The sequence below is a fragment of the Zootoca vivipara genome, chromosome 15 (genome assembly GCF_965207765.1).
Source record: "Zootoca vivipara chromosome 15, rZooViv2.hap1.1, whole genome shotgun sequence".
Classification (NCBI taxonomy): Eukaryota; Metazoa; Chordata; class Lepidosauria; order Squamata; family Lacertidae; genus Zootoca; species Zootoca vivipara.
The window spans coordinates 17,247,305-17,265,390 of NC_142598.1; the positions used below are offsets into that span (position 1 = coordinate 17,247,305).

The 18,086-nt window shown below is 40.9% G+C and overlaps 1 protein-coding gene across 1 annotated transcript in view; it reads left to right on the forward strand.

Annotated features, from left to right (window-relative positions):
* DGKQ (diacylglycerol kinase theta) overlaps positions 1-18,086 on the forward strand; it is a 60,468-nt gene that overhangs the window by 10,419 nt on the left and 31,963 nt on the right. Inside the window, exons 2-6 of the mRNA XM_035140449.3 lie at positions 2,750-2,829; positions 10,773-10,872; positions 12,871-12,956; positions 13,379-13,504; positions 16,670-16,823. Coding sequence (XP_034996340.3) covers positions 2,750-2,829; positions 10,773-10,872; positions 12,871-12,956; positions 13,379-13,504; positions 16,670-16,823 — 546 coding nt within the window. The remainder of the gene's footprint in view (positions 1-2,749; positions 2,830-10,772; positions 10,873-12,870; positions 12,957-13,378; positions 13,505-16,669; positions 16,824-18,086) is intronic.

The following is an 18,086-nucleotide window of genomic DNA, read 5'->3' on the forward strand; positions in this document are numbered from 1 at the left end:
TTGAGAAACTAACTAATTGGGGCTGTTTGCTTGAGTCTGCAATAGCTCAACAGTTCTACAATTTGTAAGCTGTTATCTTTTTCTATCTTATACTGTGTGTAAAAGGAGCAATTGATTGACATGAAGGAAAGGTAGGTATTAGATTCCTTTTCCAATGGCTGAATCTCAGTATGGAATTTTCTGTTGAGCAAGTTCACTAGCTGCCTGGGGTTTCTCTGGGAAATTAGGCATGGTAGAAATGGTGTTAAATTAGATTAAAATCTGAACTTTTCCTTATAATGTCCTTTTCAGGGGGAAACCTCTGTTAGGTCATTACGGGTATTAGACCCAGGGCTTCCTAATAGTTCTATTATAATTTTTGTTTACAGCTAGGATAATACGTTTTACGCTGTTTAAAAAATGGTAGAGGATTTTAAAAAGTATAAGTACTTTTTTCTGTTTCTTTTCTTCTTTTGCTTATGAAAGAAAAGAATTGCTGAAATGTGTCATTTTTTTATATGTGACATGTTTTGCCTCCTCTATTGTCAGCCACTGCATAAAAAGCCTTGTCCAGGGAAGTCATTGAATATATGAACACTTTTAGCAGGGCCTTGGCTAATAATGATCACACTAAAGAGGAAGTTGTTTCAAAACATATTTTGTATGGTATTGCAAAGCAAATATATCACCTTGATGTCATACCATATTACCAACATGTTTCCTATAAAGGATGTGTTTTGATAGGCATCCACAAAATTCATAAATCAGACAAAAACACTCTTTTTCATTAAATATTTACAGAATCATTTTTGAAAGCATATTGTGAAATAGACATGTTGGCCACAAAAAATTTTTTTGTAGGAAATCTAATAGATGATAATAATACTTTATTATTGTCAAGTAGTAGCCCTTTCGAATCCCTGTGACGGGGTCAGCTCCCGTTGCTTGGTCCCAGCTCCTGCCAACCTAGCAGTTCGAAAGCATGTCAAAATGCAAGTAGATAAATAGGAACCGCTACAGCGGGAAGGTAAACGGCGTTTCCATGTGCTGCTCTGGTTTGCCAGAAGCGGCTTTGTCATGCTGGCCACATGACCTGGTAGCTGTACGCCGGCTCCCTCGGCCAATAATGCGAGATGAGCGCGCAACCCCAGAGTCGGTCACGACTGGACCTAATGGTCAGGGGTCCCTTTACCTTTAGCCCTTGTTATGAAGTTAAATTTAATATAAACTGGTATAGTACAGAAATGAGCAAAAACAAGTTTTAAACTCTCTCTTTCCCAGGTTCCAAGGAGCTCAAATTGTCATCAACTGTATAGCACTTAATAGGATCCACTCTTTGCATATTAATTTAAGTTCTGATTGAGAACTCTAATCAACATGACTTAAAACAGCTATGATAGATAAAGCAATGACTAAGATGATAATGCAGCTTAAAAGCTACAAACAATAAAGGCTTCTGCTTCTGCATCCAATAGCTGATAGCTTCAAGGTCATCTGTGCTCAGCTGCAGCATCCCCTGAAAAGGACAATGGAAAGAAATAGAAGCAATTACCCTTCCAGCAAAATGAGTAGCACATGATCAAAAGATGGCAAATCCCACAGAGCCCTTTTAAAATGGCAGCTGAATTTTTAAAACCTGAAAAGCAGCAATTTTCTCCTTGAAAATTGGTGCTGCCTGTCGAAGTGTGTGAGTAAGGTTGAAAGCCTAAGCATACTCATGAGGAAGTTAAGTCTTAATAAGTTCCGTTGGACTTAAGTAAACATGTTTGGAATTACAAGACAACATAGAAAATGTGGAATTGCCTTGCTAGTGACGCCACATAGGAAGAAGTCAGAGCTAATAAGAAATGGGTTCAAACTACTGTATGTTGATCACAAGATTTACATGTGACAATAGATGTAACAGGATGTGGAATTCAAGCACTGATAGAGCATAATGACAAGGTGTGACTAAGGATGTCATTTTTTCACAGCTGCCATGCGCTGGGTTGATGTTTTTATTGAGCTATCCGCTAAAACCCCAAGATGTCTTTCCTAGTTAGTCACTGCTAGTTCAGACATCAACCTGGATGCAACAACAGGATTTTTTGCCCTTATGTGCCTCTTTTTACACTTGCTTTCATTGACCTGCCTTTGCTATTTAGTTGTCTGTTCACCCAATCCGGAGAAACTGATTTGGAGCTCTTTGCAGTTTCCTTCAATTTTCACTTTTCTGAATAATTTGGTATTTATATAGCAGAATTTAGTGCTTCTGACTGCTTTAGACACTTTATCTCTGTATGGTAGGCAATTATTGCCCCCATCTTTCAGATGGGAGAAGGATGTAGCTGTGAAAAATGCAAATTCCATGCTGCAGATGATCAAGAAATGAATTGAAAATAAAACTTCGGAAAGCATAATACCTTTACAGAATCTGGAAAAGGAGAGCTTAGTTCTGGAAAAGAGGTAGAAGAGCATAACCAAAATAATCAGGGGCCTGGGACTATGAGGAAATTGTACACCATTTGGGTTTGGTTGTTTTTGGCAAGTGTGGAGGGACATGACAGAGGTGTATAAAAAAAATTGGTGGTATGGAGAAAGGAGATAGGAAGAAGTTTCTCTCATAATACTAGAAGTTGGGGTCATGTAATGAAACTAACAGTAGTTTCAGGACAGAAAAAAGCAAGGACTCCTTTACACAATACAACATTGAATCCGGGATTAATGATGTGATTGAATGTTTAATGTTTTTTTTAATGACCAATTAACACACATACTTTATTTTCTACAGTTTGCAATTTTATGTCTCATGAGAAGTGCCTGAAGCATGTGAAGATGCCATGCTCCTGTGTTGCTCCAAGTCTTGTAAGGGTAAGTTGCCCAAAATGTCTACTTCTCCTGCATAACTCTTGAGTTTCTTTCTTTCTCCTTCCCTTTCATCTGCCTTTTTGCTGAAAACCATTTGATGTTAGATGCTTTTTGGTGTGCCATGAAATGTTTCTGTAGGAGAAATACAAGTAAACAAAATAACAAATTGTCCCTAAACAAAGGTGTAGGTTAACATTTCAGTTTACGAATTCTGTTAACAACTAGAAGAGGTAATGAAATGCCTAGCAGTATTTATTCTGTCCCAAAGATCTGGAAAATTTGCAGCATTAAAATATCAATTAGCAGAACTGAAACAAGGTAATACATTGTGTGACAACATGTGGTCAGTCTTGTGCAAGGATAAAAAATGAAAACTCCTATCTTGCAAGAGTTTGGGACATTTTAAAATAAATCTTCAAAATTGTATTCAGTATTTCAGTCTGGCCTGAACTTTTCCCTGTTACTTTCGAAAATAAGGATTATTGTGACTATTGTTTTCTGGAACACAAACGAGATATCTGAAGCCTTTAGTTCTGTTCATAGAAATATAATCAAAGCAAATGCAGTTATGATAGTATCTACATGTAGGTGGCTGAATAGGGTGCAGATGGAATTGTACAACTTGTGAAGAACAGTTCTTTTTAGTTTAGAGATTTTATAAGATCTTCTAGACCAGGGGTAGCCAACTCTCAAGAGACTGCAATCTACTTGCAGAATTAAAAGTTGGCAGTGATCTACCCCTGGTTTTTTTTTTGCTGTTCAGCTAAAAGTTGTTCAGCTTTTTTAAGGGAGGAGGAAAGCCCTGTTTTTGGGGGGTTTCAGCTCACAGTTATTGAGCTTTTTGGGGGGGAGTTCTGCTTTTTTGGGGGGGTTAAAGGCAAGCGACCAAGGGGTAAAGTCACTCACAAGAAGATCGCTATGGATCAAAACAGCAATACAGAGAGAGCTCCGTCTTCCCTTCCAGAGATCATACAACAATGGAGGGCATGGCGAGGGGGTGTGGCAGGAGTCAGTTTTAGTGATGCTAAGGAAAGGGAGCCAGAGATCGGCCGCGATCTACCTAAGCCTCGCGGGGATCTACCAGTAGATCATGATTGACCTGTTGGCCATCCCTGTTCTAGACATATGAAGGTCTTTGTGATCATTGGCCATGCAAAATACCAGGTGTTCAGAGCCAAATTATGGAGAGTTGTTGTCAGGGTGACATAATAGCTCCCACCACCCCTTTTGAAAATACCCTAGAATCAAGAGGACCCTTACTTCCTGATATTCATATACAGTATACCTTTCAAGGTGAATACATGTCTACATTCTGGGACACAATGAAAAGGAGAAGGAGCAGACATTTTCTTATTGGATATTACTTTGACAACAGCTCCTCCAGGCAGAGAGGTGGGAAAAGGAGAGGATGTGGAATTGCATGTTTCTGCATCCCGTCTGTATGCAAATAGCTGCACTTTAAAGTTTAGATTTAGTATGTCATCCATAATATTGGTTCAAAGTCATGGCCAACAATGATTTCATTTTTTATTATGTCAGTTTCATTATGATTCTTGTTGATGTTTGAAAAAGTTGAGGTCAGGAGAATACCCTTGAATTTATGTTGCCTCTGTAGCATGATACTTACTTTTTAAGCTTAAAACTACTGTCATACCTCGGTTTAAGTACGCTTCGGTTTGAGTATTTTCAGTTTAAGTACTCCGCGGACCCGTCTGGAACGGATTAATCCACTTTCCATTACTTTCAATGGGAAAGTTCGCATCAGGTTAAACCGAGGTACCGTACCACTGTATAGCAATCATAAGTGACATGGTTGCAGTGGAGTTTCCTTCATTTGCTACTGCAGAGAATGCTTTTTGATTTCTGTGCTTTATCCTCAGAAGCCTTTTCCTTCAAGCTAAAATAAGCAACCCGCTCTTGCGTGTGACTTTTAAGTCTTCAGCATTAAAAGGTGTCATGAAATGTTCAACTGCTTCTGTTAATTACAGGCTGCCTGATGGGCTTCGAAGTTAATATTCTGCTGTCCAAAAGCAGCCATATGGGACAGCTGTATTGTGTGTTGGCTACATGAAGCAAATATTCACTTTGGCTCTTAGCTTAAAAACATAACAGAAGGCTTAATGGTAGTTTATTCTATGTATGGGAAGCTTCTATTTTTGTCCCCTACCCTTCTTGCTGATTAAACAAAGTGGCTATTTGTGGAAAGTTCTAATATATGAAGGGTGTTAAAGATCTCTTCCTGCTGGATTCTTAGAGCATACTAATGTTATAAACCAGGAATTGCATTTTGAATACTTAAGGTAAAGGGAATCTGGCAAAGAGTCAGCTTCATCTGAATTTTTCGTTTGATGCTAAGCAAAATGGGGATTATCCTGGACTTAATGAAAATGTCACTTTAAAGCAGGACATGGAATTCAAGGTCAAGTAAAGGCTCACAAAATAAGAAACATGGCATGAGTCAGATAAGTTCATGTGTCGACAATGTTCAAAGAGAAATTATGGCATTTGCATACTGTGACGAATCTTTGTTGCTTGAACTTGGTTACAAGCTGGGTGGAGTCCAAAATATATCAAACATTTTATGTGAGCAGCCTGTATTGTCTGGTTGAACTCTAAAGCTTCTCACTACTTTATGTGTCACTTCATTTGGTCCTGATAAAAGTCTTTTGCTACTACCGGTATTGCTTTGACTTGCATGCAGTCTTGTTCAATACTTCTTCCTTGCATCTTTTCCATTATCCCATAGCTAAAGATCTTTTGTTGTCTTGTAAATTTGGCTTTTATCACCACAAAGTATACAAGGATAAGATAAGATGTAGGATTAATTTGTTTGCGTGCTTTGCTTACAGCAGCTATAGTTAAGCAAATCATCCTGTGCATGAGCTGCGCTTTAGGAGGGGGAAGCTAGTCAGTTTTTTTGCTCTGTTTGAAGCCTCCGGAGGAGCGTCATTGTGGCTCCCAGCCTCTATGTGTATGGGTACGCAAATGCGCATGGGGGTGTGCCAGGTGAAATACAGCGGTACCTCTACTTACGAATTTAATGCGTTCCGAACGCACATTTGTAAGTCGAAAAAAATTGTAAGTCGAATCCCATAGGAATGCATTGGGAGAAAAAAATCTTAAGTCGAAGCAACCCTATCAAAAATTCGTAAGTGGAAAAAATCCTATCTAAACCACATCCCAGATGGCGGACAGAGCTCCATTCGTAAGTAGAAAAAATCGTAAGTAGAGTTATTCGTAAGTAGAGGTACCACTGTAAAGCCTAGTTTCGCCCCGGCATATGCAGCCCTCGATCTTCCTCTAGCAGGAGATAGAACATAGGAAGCCACCTTGTAAGAATTGTGCTATATTGTAGGTTGAATTTGACCCAGGTGAAATAAAGCCTAGTTTCGCCCCGGCATATGCAGCCCTCGATCTTCCCCTAGCAGGACCTAGAACATAGGAAGCCACCTTGTAAGAATTGTGCTATATTGTAGGTTGAATTTGATTCTCCTCCTGCCTCCTGTGGGTGACAACATGGCGCATATGAGGCCAAGGGGAGGTGATTCATTTTATATGTGTGGATTTCTGCAAAAATTGGAATTGTCTACTAACGAGCTCTCCGGTAACCGGGTGACGGGAAACTGGAGGCTCCAATTAGGCATCATTAGGACTCGTCTCTGGCACAACAGCCTATACGCCATATTGTAATTTGAGAAGACAAAGGATACAGATAGTCAAAACAACATTGCAAGATGTATGAGAATGGGATACAAAATGTATGGGAAAAAGTTCAAGAAGTGTTGACAGGAGTAAAAGAATACAAAAGATTTACAAAGTTATGGATTGAAACCCAGCAACAACTTCTCCCCACAGACAATTTTAAGACACAGGTTGAGGCTATAGATGACAAAAACGTTAAAGATTTAAAGGAGGAAGAACAAGAGGAGCAACAGAATTTGATCGAAGTGCAAGCGGTGAGAGAGGTTGCGCAGGACATACGTTATTATCGAGGAGCTTCAATGTGCGAAGAAGCCCAGGAACCGCTTCTCCCAGTGAGAGAGGGAGAGCAGGTTCTTGGTAAAAATAGCCAAGCTGTGACAATGAACAAAGATGTGATCTGGATTCGAACCTCCCTAGTGAGAGAAGGGAGGCAAGATCCAGGCGAAGGACAAGCTAAATGGGGGGGGGGGCAGGAAGAAGGAAGATCTGGAATGGGGTTGGCAGAAGGGCTGCTGGAAAGAGGGGAGTGGGCTGGAGTGGTCGAGAGACGGAGTGGATTTATTGTTATGAGATACTGCAATTAAGGGACAGATCAAATGGTTTAGAATTGGAATGTATAAAGGAGCTGGTCGGGATATCCAGGGAAATGTCATCCGGGAGAAGGAGGGGGGATTTAGAAATTGAATTAGGCTAGAAGCGAGGTAATAGAATTGTCAGAATGGATAAGGTAGAATATTTTTTAGCGAAAATTAATAGGCTAAAGGAAATAATTATAGGGAATAAAGTGTTTGATAATTTGGATTAAAGGATTTTATTCAAGTCATTATTTTAAGATTTAAATTGATAGTTTTGGAATTGTATAAGTATGAAAATTGCTAATGGGATATAACAAGACTCAGGAAGGGAGGAACGGGGAAGTCGAAGTTATTACAAAGTTATTAAAATGAGATTGGTTTTTTTGTTTTGTTTTTTATGGAATTTTCCCCCAGTTTTTTGCTTTATTGTTTTTTTTCTTTTTCTTTAAATTTCTTTTTTTCTGTGATATAATGCGATGTGATGATATGATGATCTGTAATTTCAAGCTGAAAAATCTTAATAAATATAATTTTAAAAACAAACAAACAAAAAACATGGCGCATATGAGAATATATGAGAGGCTTGGTTTGTGCCCCAAACCAGAATTGAATTATATCAAGACAACATCTTGATAAGTATTTTTCATCATGTGTTTATCTGTTCTAATTGCCTCCATTTTGGCCCTTGCTGAGCAAATTGTTTACTGTGTAAACAGTCAAATGCGATCCTCTTTTCAAGCTAGATTTGCATAGCTACTGCTGCTGACCTCAATGGATTTACTTGCTTTTGTTGATATTGGAGAAAAGTCGCTGCCTTGAAAGTGCTTAATCTCTAAAATGAAGGATGTCAGGTTTCTGGAAATTATTTCTACTAACCAGGATGTAGTTAGCTAAAACCCCAGATTGCGGGTGCTGTTTGGAATTGTAATGATATCCTGTGGTTTACGGCTTTTTGGGATTGCAAGCTGCTCAGTTGCTTCTGCTTCATTCTCCCCTGGTGCAAAGCAGGAACAGCAAACCAAACTTGTTGGTTCTTCCGAACTCAGGGCTGTGATTCCTCCCTCCCCCCCCCCCCCGCCCCGACAAACCGCAATCAAGAAGCCATTGTTGGTTCTTGGCTTGCTGCTTGTGGTTTTGTTTTAGGGAAATAAACCATGACTCTGGGTTTGGCCATAACAATAAGCCTTGAAACCTTGGCATCGATGCTCCCACTTGCACCTGGGGATGAGGGCAGCATGCACTGGTATGCTGTGTCCATAGCTGTCAAGTTCTCCCCTTTTTAAAGGGGGGAAATTCCCTTATGCTGAATAGGCTTCCTCGCGAGAAAAGGGAAAACTCGACACCTATGGCTGTGTCATATATTGGAGCTAGTATGACGTCTCATATGCGAATGAGGTCATTCTGTAGTTGCTGAAAAGGGTTCTGTGCATGCTCACAGGCATCTTTGTCAATATTTTGCATGTTCTAGGATTCTGAATAATTTTTAGGCTGGTGAGTCCTGGCTTCAATTCAGCCATGCATTGAATATAGCTTTTCCAAGGTAACAATTCACCATCTCCCTGGTGACTTTTGTTCCAGGCTGAGTGCCTTTCCAGCTGCCTTTGGTTTGGTACAGTATATTGTTTTTCTTTTGCAGTTGCGTGTGTCATTGTTCTAAGCCTATCAGTGTAATGAAGTCTTGCACAGCAAAGGGAAACCCCTACCAAAAACTCGAAACAGGAAGTTTAACTGCTGAAGATAGCTGAAAATAGAACAGGCATCCTTGTGCCACAAATAACTCTTAATGGTTCTATTATCTAGAGCTAAACTATGTGTTGTTTTTTATTTGTTTGTATTCATTCTCTCTCTCTCTCTCTCTCAAAAAAAAATGCAGTTTCCCTTTCCTGCCGCCAGTATTGCATGTTGATTAGATAATGTGTTCAGTATAATAAAGGCACTTAGATGGCTTTAAAAGCATTTATAGAATCAGATTGCTATGCTGTGTTTTGCTAATTGATTTTAATGGCTCATATCAAGATCATATTCTAGAAAGGGCTTTCAATAATAAATGAGAAGCAAAAATTATACAGCTTTGTCAGGGTGGCTTGTGACATTACCCACATAGAATTAATGTAGCTAAAATGTCTATGGTGACTACTGTATTTAGAACAGGAATAATTGAGACTCTGTGTGGTGAGGACAGTATAATTACCGGTAGTCTCTGTTTCCTTAGTATCCTCTGTGGGGACGGGGAAGGGGAAGATGGGATTGGAGAGAGTAATTAAAATTGCATCTTTCCACCCACTTTCAGAAGCAGAAAATATATGCACAAAGTGGTTCCTTGGTGCATATCCACTTTAAGCCCTACACTGACACGGAGGCAAAGGAAGTGACTATTCCCTTTGATTGTTGGAAACCAGTCAGTAGAAATTGCGTCATTTGATAACGTAAAGAAGGGAGAACATTCCTTTTGCAATCTTTGTGTAACAGAGAAACTTTGTATGCCTGGGTCACTGGGTAAGAAATGACTGGCACTACATCATCCTTTATTCATCATCATCAACAACAACCTTTCCAAAGTTAAAGCCTTGCTCAAGGTAGTTTACAACGTGAAAAGATTTACATTACAAACATTACAAAAGTAGAACACATCAAAAAGTACACAACCTTTCCATAGTATCATAGGATCATAACATAGGATCATAACAGCAGCAACCCCACCAACAAAACTTCTAAACAATACCCCACCCCAAGAGTCAGTTCAGCAGGCTCAGCTTTTGTACCTGGAGTCAGTCAGGGCTCCTTCCCTCCCAGGCCAGGTAGAACAAGGCCTGCAAGACAGGGAGAAACTCTTCCAGAACTTGTAGTTAAGATTGATCCCTGTCATTGGAATATTGGCTTTCTTTCTAGCTTTGCTGCATTTTCGCCTGTGATTTATTTTTGTTTATGTAATTTTGTGCCTATATATATTTGCCTTTCTGGGATGCAGATCGCTATACCATGATGGTGTGAGTACCTAACTGACTGTCCTGTGTCCCTCCTAGGGATGTGGTTGGCAATCTCCTTATTGAAGTGTGATTAAGAAATTGTATAAATACAATTAATCTTTAAAATTGCTTGATTGGACTGCTGCTGACTCAATATTCTCATGGGAGATGTTAAAAAGGAAAAAGATTCTCACAGAGGGCCTTGGTTTCTGATTGGCATAAACTGAATACACATAAATTAAAAGTCACCCAAGTTGCTCAGTGTTTTCTAGTTGCCTATATACACGGGTGGCACTGTGGGTTAAACCACTGAGCCTAGGGCTTGCCAATCAGAAGGTCGGCGGTTCGAATCCCTGTGACTGGGTGAGCTCCCGTTGCTCTGTCCCTGCTCCTGCCCACCTAGCAGTTCGAAAGCACATCAAAGTGCAAGTAGATAAATAGGTACCGCTCTGGCGGGAAGGTAAACGCCGTTTCCGTGCGCTGCTCTGGTTCGCCAGAAGTGGCTTAGTCATGCTGGCCACATGACCTGGAAGCTATACGCCGGCTTCCTCGGCCAGTAAAGCGAGATGAGCACCGCAACCCCAAAGTCATCCGCGACTGGACCTAATGGTCAGGGGTCCCTTTACCCTTTATACAGTTATGCTGCACCTGTAGATCTTAAGGGCACAGTATACAGTTAAAGCACACTTTGTTTCCTGTGCAGGTTCCAGTTGCACATTGTTTAGGACCTCCAGGACATTACAAGAGAAAGTTCTGTGCCGTGTGCAGAAAGCTTTTGGAGTCTCCAGCATTTCGCTGTGAAGGTAAGGCTGAACTGTAATGGATCATGGTGTTGTCAGCTTATTCTAATTTGTATCTTAACTGTCTGCCACCCTGGCACAAGCACAATATTTTTAAGATACTTCCTAGAATGATAAATGAGGACTTAAGTGTGAGGGATTGTAGAGGGTGGGGGAATCCTGTTGATAAGCTGCATTTCTCTTCTCTCTCTCTCTCTCTCTCTCTCTCTCTCCCTCCCTCCCTCCCTCCCCCCTTTTCCTCAGCAGAGTTACTACCCTTGAAAAAATGTCGAGGCTGTGCTCTCATGGCATTTACCTGTTATTGATGTTGTATGGGAAATGGTGGTTTCGTAGGTTAATCTCAGTGTACAAATCTAATGTAATTTCATACAAAGCAGCCTTATACTGAGAGAGTTGTCCCATCTAACCCAATATCTGTCAGCTTCAATTGATGGTGGGCCTCCAAGGTCTTGAGCAGAGTTCTAACAAGGGCAAAAATTAGAGACAGGCCAGCTCCCCATGTCCAGGAGATCACCTGAGGGAAAGGCCATTGACACATAAAACAAACTAGGTAGATGAGCCAGCAGCAAGGCAGAGACTTGCCATTCAGGCAAATGTCCGGAAGTCCCTCCCAGATGTCTCTGTTAGTTAGAAGATGGAAGGACGTTATCTGTCACAAAAATCTCAGCGAAAACTACTTTAAAGAAAAAACTACTCTACATAGCATGTTCTGCTTCCCAAAGGTACAGGTTTGATGCATTACGGTAGTTACTGTGCTTTTTAGGGGGTAGTGATAAACATGGGGTTTGTGCTCCAAAATGATTTAAAACAATTGCAGAAATATGACATTGCTTGGAATCCATTGGACAGTATGGGATTTTGAGTGCAGTTAACTAGTGACATTAATTAGGAACCCAGGTTTTAGTATCAGTTCCTCATTTTGAGAGGGGGATTTGTGGTGCCAAAGGGGTTCAAACTATTGCAAAATTTTGGCACCGGTTTGGAACAGATCCCAAATTTTGGGGTTCCTATTTAATAAGATCTTTAAGATCCTTTAACTGGCAATTCTAGGAACTGGAGCTGAGATCTTTTGCATGCAGAGCATTTATTCCTGAAATTAGAAATTGGGTGGCTGTTGTTGTTTGTAACATGTAAATAGCAAGCATGCCTACCTCTTCTCCAGGTCAAGACCCCGGTGGTCTTCAGAGTAGTGTCTTAATGCTTTGGCCCTATTGTGGTTCTGGTCCACATTCGGCCTCTGCACTTGTTACTTTAAAGCCACCCACTTGGGGGGATTTAAATAAAATTAGGCAAATTCATGGAGGATAAGGCTATCAATGTCTGCTAGCCACAATTGCTGTGCTTTGCCTCCACAGCCACAAGCAGTGTGCTTCTGAATACCAATTGCTGGTACCTGCAGGAGGCAGGGCCGGCTCTAGGTAGAGCCCCGGTGGCGCGGGGTGGCAGGGCGCCGGGCCGGTAGGCCGGGCGCTGCGTGGCAAAGCCGCGCGGAAGCCATGCTGCGCCCTGCGAGGGCGGGGGCGCTGGAGCGATCTCCGCCCCTCAGCGCCAGGGCGCACGACCTGCTCAAGACTGCCCTGGCAGGAGGGGAGACTATTTTTTTGCTCAGGTCCTGCTTGTGATTTCGGCTGGTGGGTGCTTGTAAGAACAGGATGTTCGACTAGCTGTGGCATTGGCCTGATCCAGCAGGCTCTTCTTAGGTTCTTATGGTTCTGCTAATCGTGTACATCAGACATGTCTAATCTGCGGCCCTCCAGATGTTTTGGCCTACAACTCCCATGATCCCTAGCTAGCAGGACCAGTGGTTGGGGAAGATGGGAATTGTAGTCCAAAACATCTGGAGGGCCGCAGGTTTGACATGCCTGGTGTACGTGATGTTGCATCTTTACTATAATAATGAAGAAATATATTTTAAAAGTAAAGTAGGAGATTAAAAATACAGATAAAAGCAAGAGTAAGGCAAACGAGAGGCAATTCCCCTTTCCTTCTGTTTACTCCTAGTTTGTGAGCTGCACGTGCATACAGATTGTGCTCCGTTTGCTTGTAGTGACTGTCGCCAGTGCCATCAAGATGGCAGTCAGGCTCATGTAAGTACGAAAGTTTTTGTTTAAACAACAGATGAAAGAAATCTGTTAGGAAAGCTTTGCTTCCAAGGGCCTAATGCAAAGTTGAACTTTTCGTTACTTGCTTTGAAGACTCTGTCATTCAATGTTTGTTTTGGTTGATTTTTCTGGACTTTCTGAAAGGTTAGATCAGGCATCCCCAAACTGCGGCCCTCCAGATGTTTTGGCCTACAACTCCCATGATCCCTAGCTAAAGGGACCAGTGGTTGGGGAAGATGGGAATTGTAGTCCAAAACATCTGGAGGGCCGAAGTTTGGGGATGCCTGGGCTAGATATTCAGATTTTCAGTGCAGCTAATTCAACTGCTTTACCAAGATTTTAAAGCCATTTAAAAGTCTTCAGTACATTTTTTAAAATAATTGATTTATTTGTTACACTTTCTGTAGGATACATACCATCATCACTGGAGGGAGGGAAATCTTTCTTCAGGTGCACGTTGTAAGGTCTGCAGGAAAACGTGTGGCTCTTCAGAGGTTCTCTCGGGTATGAGATGTGAATGGTGTGGCGTTCTGGTACGTAAACAATATTTCTTTGTTTTCCCCCCAAATTTGATACCCTGGCATGTGAACCGGCCAGAATCCTCAAGGCAACTTAAAAGATAGAAGTAGTGAAAAGAGAGTTTATCTGGAAGCCCATCACAGTATAGTATATATAATAAAATAAAATAGAGTGTTAATGTATTCTTTGTTTTAATTAAAGATGGTTGTTTTTAAATAATTTCATATGTGAAGTTTCCCTGTGCTCCAGAATGGACGAAGGGTGTGGTACAAAAAATCAGATAAGTAAATAAACTGAATAACAAAATAACTGAAATGTCCATAATACAGTGCATGTAGTCTGAAAAATTATGATAACTGAAAAAATATGATATGATAATAAGTGGTCACTACTATATAAACATTTTTTAGAAAACCCATCCGGCTGGGTTTCTACTATCTTAAGAACTATCTAACAGGACAGTAAGTGTATTCTGGACATTGCAAATAAAATAACTCAGAAAATGGAAACTGCCTTTCTTTACTCTTCAAATACATTTTGTTTGTTTATACCCCAGACGGGTGGGGTATAAATAAATAATAATAATAATAATAATAATAATAATAATAATAATAATAATAATAATTATGTTTGTATGTTTGTTTCTGAATGGCAGCATTAAACTAAGTATGTACGCTACTGTGGAAATTCACTTTTAGGTGTAACAGTATGTGGAATTATTTCCGTAGCAACATACGTACTTGGTTTTAGATTACCCTTCCTTTGTGTTTGGGATTTGGTTTATATTTTAAACATCATAGGAACATAGTTGTTTTCTACTGAAGCATATCATGCCCCTCTAGCCCAGCACATCCTCTGACTTGGCTCTACATGCACCAGCGCTTCAGACAAAAGGTCTTTCCCAGTCTTGTTGCCTGACATCTTTTTAACTGGAAATGCCAGGGAGTGCACTTTGGACCTTTTGCAAGCATAGTATGTGTACTGCTACTCAGTTGTGTCTCTTCCCTATTGAAACCTCATGTTTCCATCTAAAATACTTGTATTGAGCTAGGCTTAAGGCCAAGCAGTCTCTTTTTAAAGTCTGGGTCTGCCTCAGTCTTATATATAACACAAGGAGTGGGGTCTTACTGTGGGTGTTCTCCAAATCTGCAGTTTCCCTCTGCATCAGCCTTTCCCCACATCCTAGCATTTTCTCTCAGCTGGGATCACTTCCAGTGATGGGGCACTGGGAGACAACTTGGGGGCAGGGAGTGCGGTCAGGTTTCAGCACCCACCCACCCCCAATCCTGCTCTTCAAATCTGCCCTTGGTGATCCCAAACTTACATTAGGTTTGTGGGTATTTGTTTTGCTTATTCTTGCAAAGCCAGAAATCATCAAGGTGAAAAGGTATTAGGCACTGAATCTGAATACATCTAAACTTGTATTTTACTGTGCTTTGGAAAGCAACACTACTGGCAATCAGTAATAGTGCGTCCAGTGTGCCAGTGTGTTATATTTGCTACTCATTAAACTACACAGGTTACAGAACTATCTGTTTAACCAGGTTTTTATATACCAGTATATTAAGAATATGGTTAATGAATATAGGGAGGAGAGAGGCTGTGATCATTGTACTTTGTGTTCAATTGTACTTTGTATTTCATTTCATTTCATTTGTAAACTAGCCAGGAGGGAAAACTAAATGAAGATACAGTGTTGCCTCGCAAGATGAATTTAATTCGTTCCGCGAGTCAATTTGTTTTGTGGAAAATTCGTCTTGCAAATCGCGGTTTCCCATAGGAATGCATTGAAAATTCTTTTTTTTTGCCCATAGAAACGCATTAATTAAATTTCCATGCATTCCTATGGGAAACCGCGATTTGCAAGACGAATTTTTCGCAAAACAAATTCGTCTTGCGAGTCACCATCAGATCGCATGATGCATTCGTCTTGCGAAAAATTCGTCTTGCAGGGCATTCGTCTTGCGAGGTACCACTGTAGTTTTTTAAAAAAACAAACAAAAGAAAAACTAGAAGAGCTTTTACTTATCTGTAAAATGGACTGTTCCCCAATTTGAAACGGCTCCCTGATTAATTTTACAGGAAATTGCTGATCCACACTCGCATTTTCTGTGTGACCAAGCCTCTTCCATTCATTGAACTTCTGAGCACATAGAATATGAATATTTGAGCTCACATGGGATTAACTTTGCTTGTTGTTGTTTAGTCGTTTAGTCGTGTCCGACTCTTCGTGACCCCATGGACCATAGCACGCCAGGCACTCCTGTCTTGCACTGCCTCCCGCAGTTTGGTCAAACTCATGTTCGTAGCTTCGAGAACACTGTCCAACCATCTCGTCCTCTGTCGTCCCCTTCTCCTAGTGCCCTCAATCTTTCCCAACATCAGGGTCTTTTCCAAGGATTCTTCTCTTCTCATGAGGCGGCCAAAGTATTGGAGCCTCAGCTTCAGGATCTGTCCTTCCAGGGAGCCCTCAGGGCTGATTTCCTTAAGAATGGATAGGTTTGATCTTCTAGCAGTCCATGGGACTCTCAAGAGTCTCCTCCAGCACCATAATTCAAAAGCATCAATTCTTCGGCGATCAGCCTTCTTTATGGTCCAGCTCTCACTTCCATACATCACTACTGGGAAAACCATAGCTTTAACTATACGGACCTTTGTAGGCAAGGTGATGTCTCTGCTTTTTAAGATGCTGTCTAGGTTTGTCATTGCTTTTCTCCCAATAAGCAGGCGTCTTTTAATTTCATGACTGCTGTCACCATCTGCAGTGATCAAGGAGCCCAAGAAAGTAAAATCTCTCACTGCCTCCATTTCTTCCCCTTCTATTTGCCAGGAGGTGATGGGACCAGTGGCCATGATCTTGGTTTACTGATCTTTGCTTACTGATATTTAATATCTGTCTTCTGTGACTAAGGGGATATAAAATAACACAGACTTTTAAAGTGTTCATAATTATATACCATATGAAAGGGGATCCGAAAGAAGTATTAACTTTGTCAAAGGTTGCAATTTTTGGGGGGGGGGCGCCCTTTATCTCTGCCATATGCGCATGCTGCCAGCCACAAACTATGGGTATAGATTAATTTAAATTGGGTGGTCAACAGCTGTCTAGGCTCAAAATTTACAGCTCTGAAATAGAAATTACATGACTTTACAAGAACCTGATGCTGTGTTTTCCATAGGCTCATGCTGCTTGCTATGTGATTGTACCTCCAGAATGTACATTTGGAAGACTAAGAAACATGATTCTTCCTCCAAACTGTGTGCACTTATGTTCTCGCAACTTCAGTAAAATGCACTGTTTTCGGATATCGGAAAGCTTACAGACGGAAGCAGGTAAAGTTCTGACTGCATAATATTAATCCATTGGTTTATTTAACAATTTAGTGATTACTTTTTGTTTTTGTTAAAAGCCAAAATGCACAATTGTCAAAGGGGTCCTTGTTAAAAGGAGGAATGTCTGAGAACTGGGGTAGGAAACAAGCCCCTAAGACGCATTCAGTCCACCCATGTGCTTTCCTATCCTGTGTAGTTCTGGCAATCTGCCTGCAGGTGATGGTTCTGGGCCGGAAAGCGTTTCTGAGAGCTAACGTCTTTGTGAGTCAGATTTGGGTTGAATAACATGTGATGTCCAGTTGCTTACGTAGGCTGCAAGCCTATGAACACTTACTTGGGAATACGTTTAATTGAACACAACAGGGCTTTCTTCTGAGCAGGCATGCATTGTGCTTTAAGAAGTCTTAGACATACTTGTTAAGAATTTACCATTTTAGGCTGCTATTTGCTCAACTAGAAATCTCTTGCTTCTTATATTTTTAAAAGCATGCTTGTTAGTTTCTTTACATCCCTGTCCCCCAATCAAATTACCTTTATTCAAGATTTTTCTTAGCTTAAAGTAGGAGCGTGCCTGGTTTAAAATATCAATACTTTTTCACATTTTGAAAATGTATTTGCTGTAGAAAATAAGTAGGAGATCTATAGCTTTAAGCAAGGTGTGTATTTTCCAACCGGGTTGGGAACTGTCAACCTGTGGGCCAGTATTGACCTGCCAGGGAGTCAAAGTTGGCTCATGACATCATTTCCAAGTCATGCCCTACCTACCCATCAGCTGGCATCACTCATAATGTCATCTGATGAGTGGGAGGACTAGGCCAAATCCTACTGTAGCTGTGCTCCTCTGTTCCTTGCAGGGAACAAAGGTGCGCAGCCAAGTTTAACCCCCCACTCATCAACTGAACCTCAATTTTAGAAACAAATTTCTGTACATCAGGAGTCAGCAAACTTTTTCAGCAGGGGGCTGGTCCACTGTCCCTCAGACCTTGTGGAGGGCAGGACACTCTCTCTCTCTCTCTCTCTCTCTCTCTCTCTCTCTCTCTCTCTCTCTCTCTATATATATATATATATATTGGGGGGGGATGAACGAATTCCTGTGCCCCACAAATAACCCAGACATTCATTTTAAAGAAAAGCACACATTCTACTCATATAAAAACACCAAGCAGGACCCACAAATAACCCAGAGATGCTCATGTAAAAACACGCTAATTCCCGGACCATCCACGGGCTGGATTTAGAAGGCGATTGGGCCAGATCCAGCCT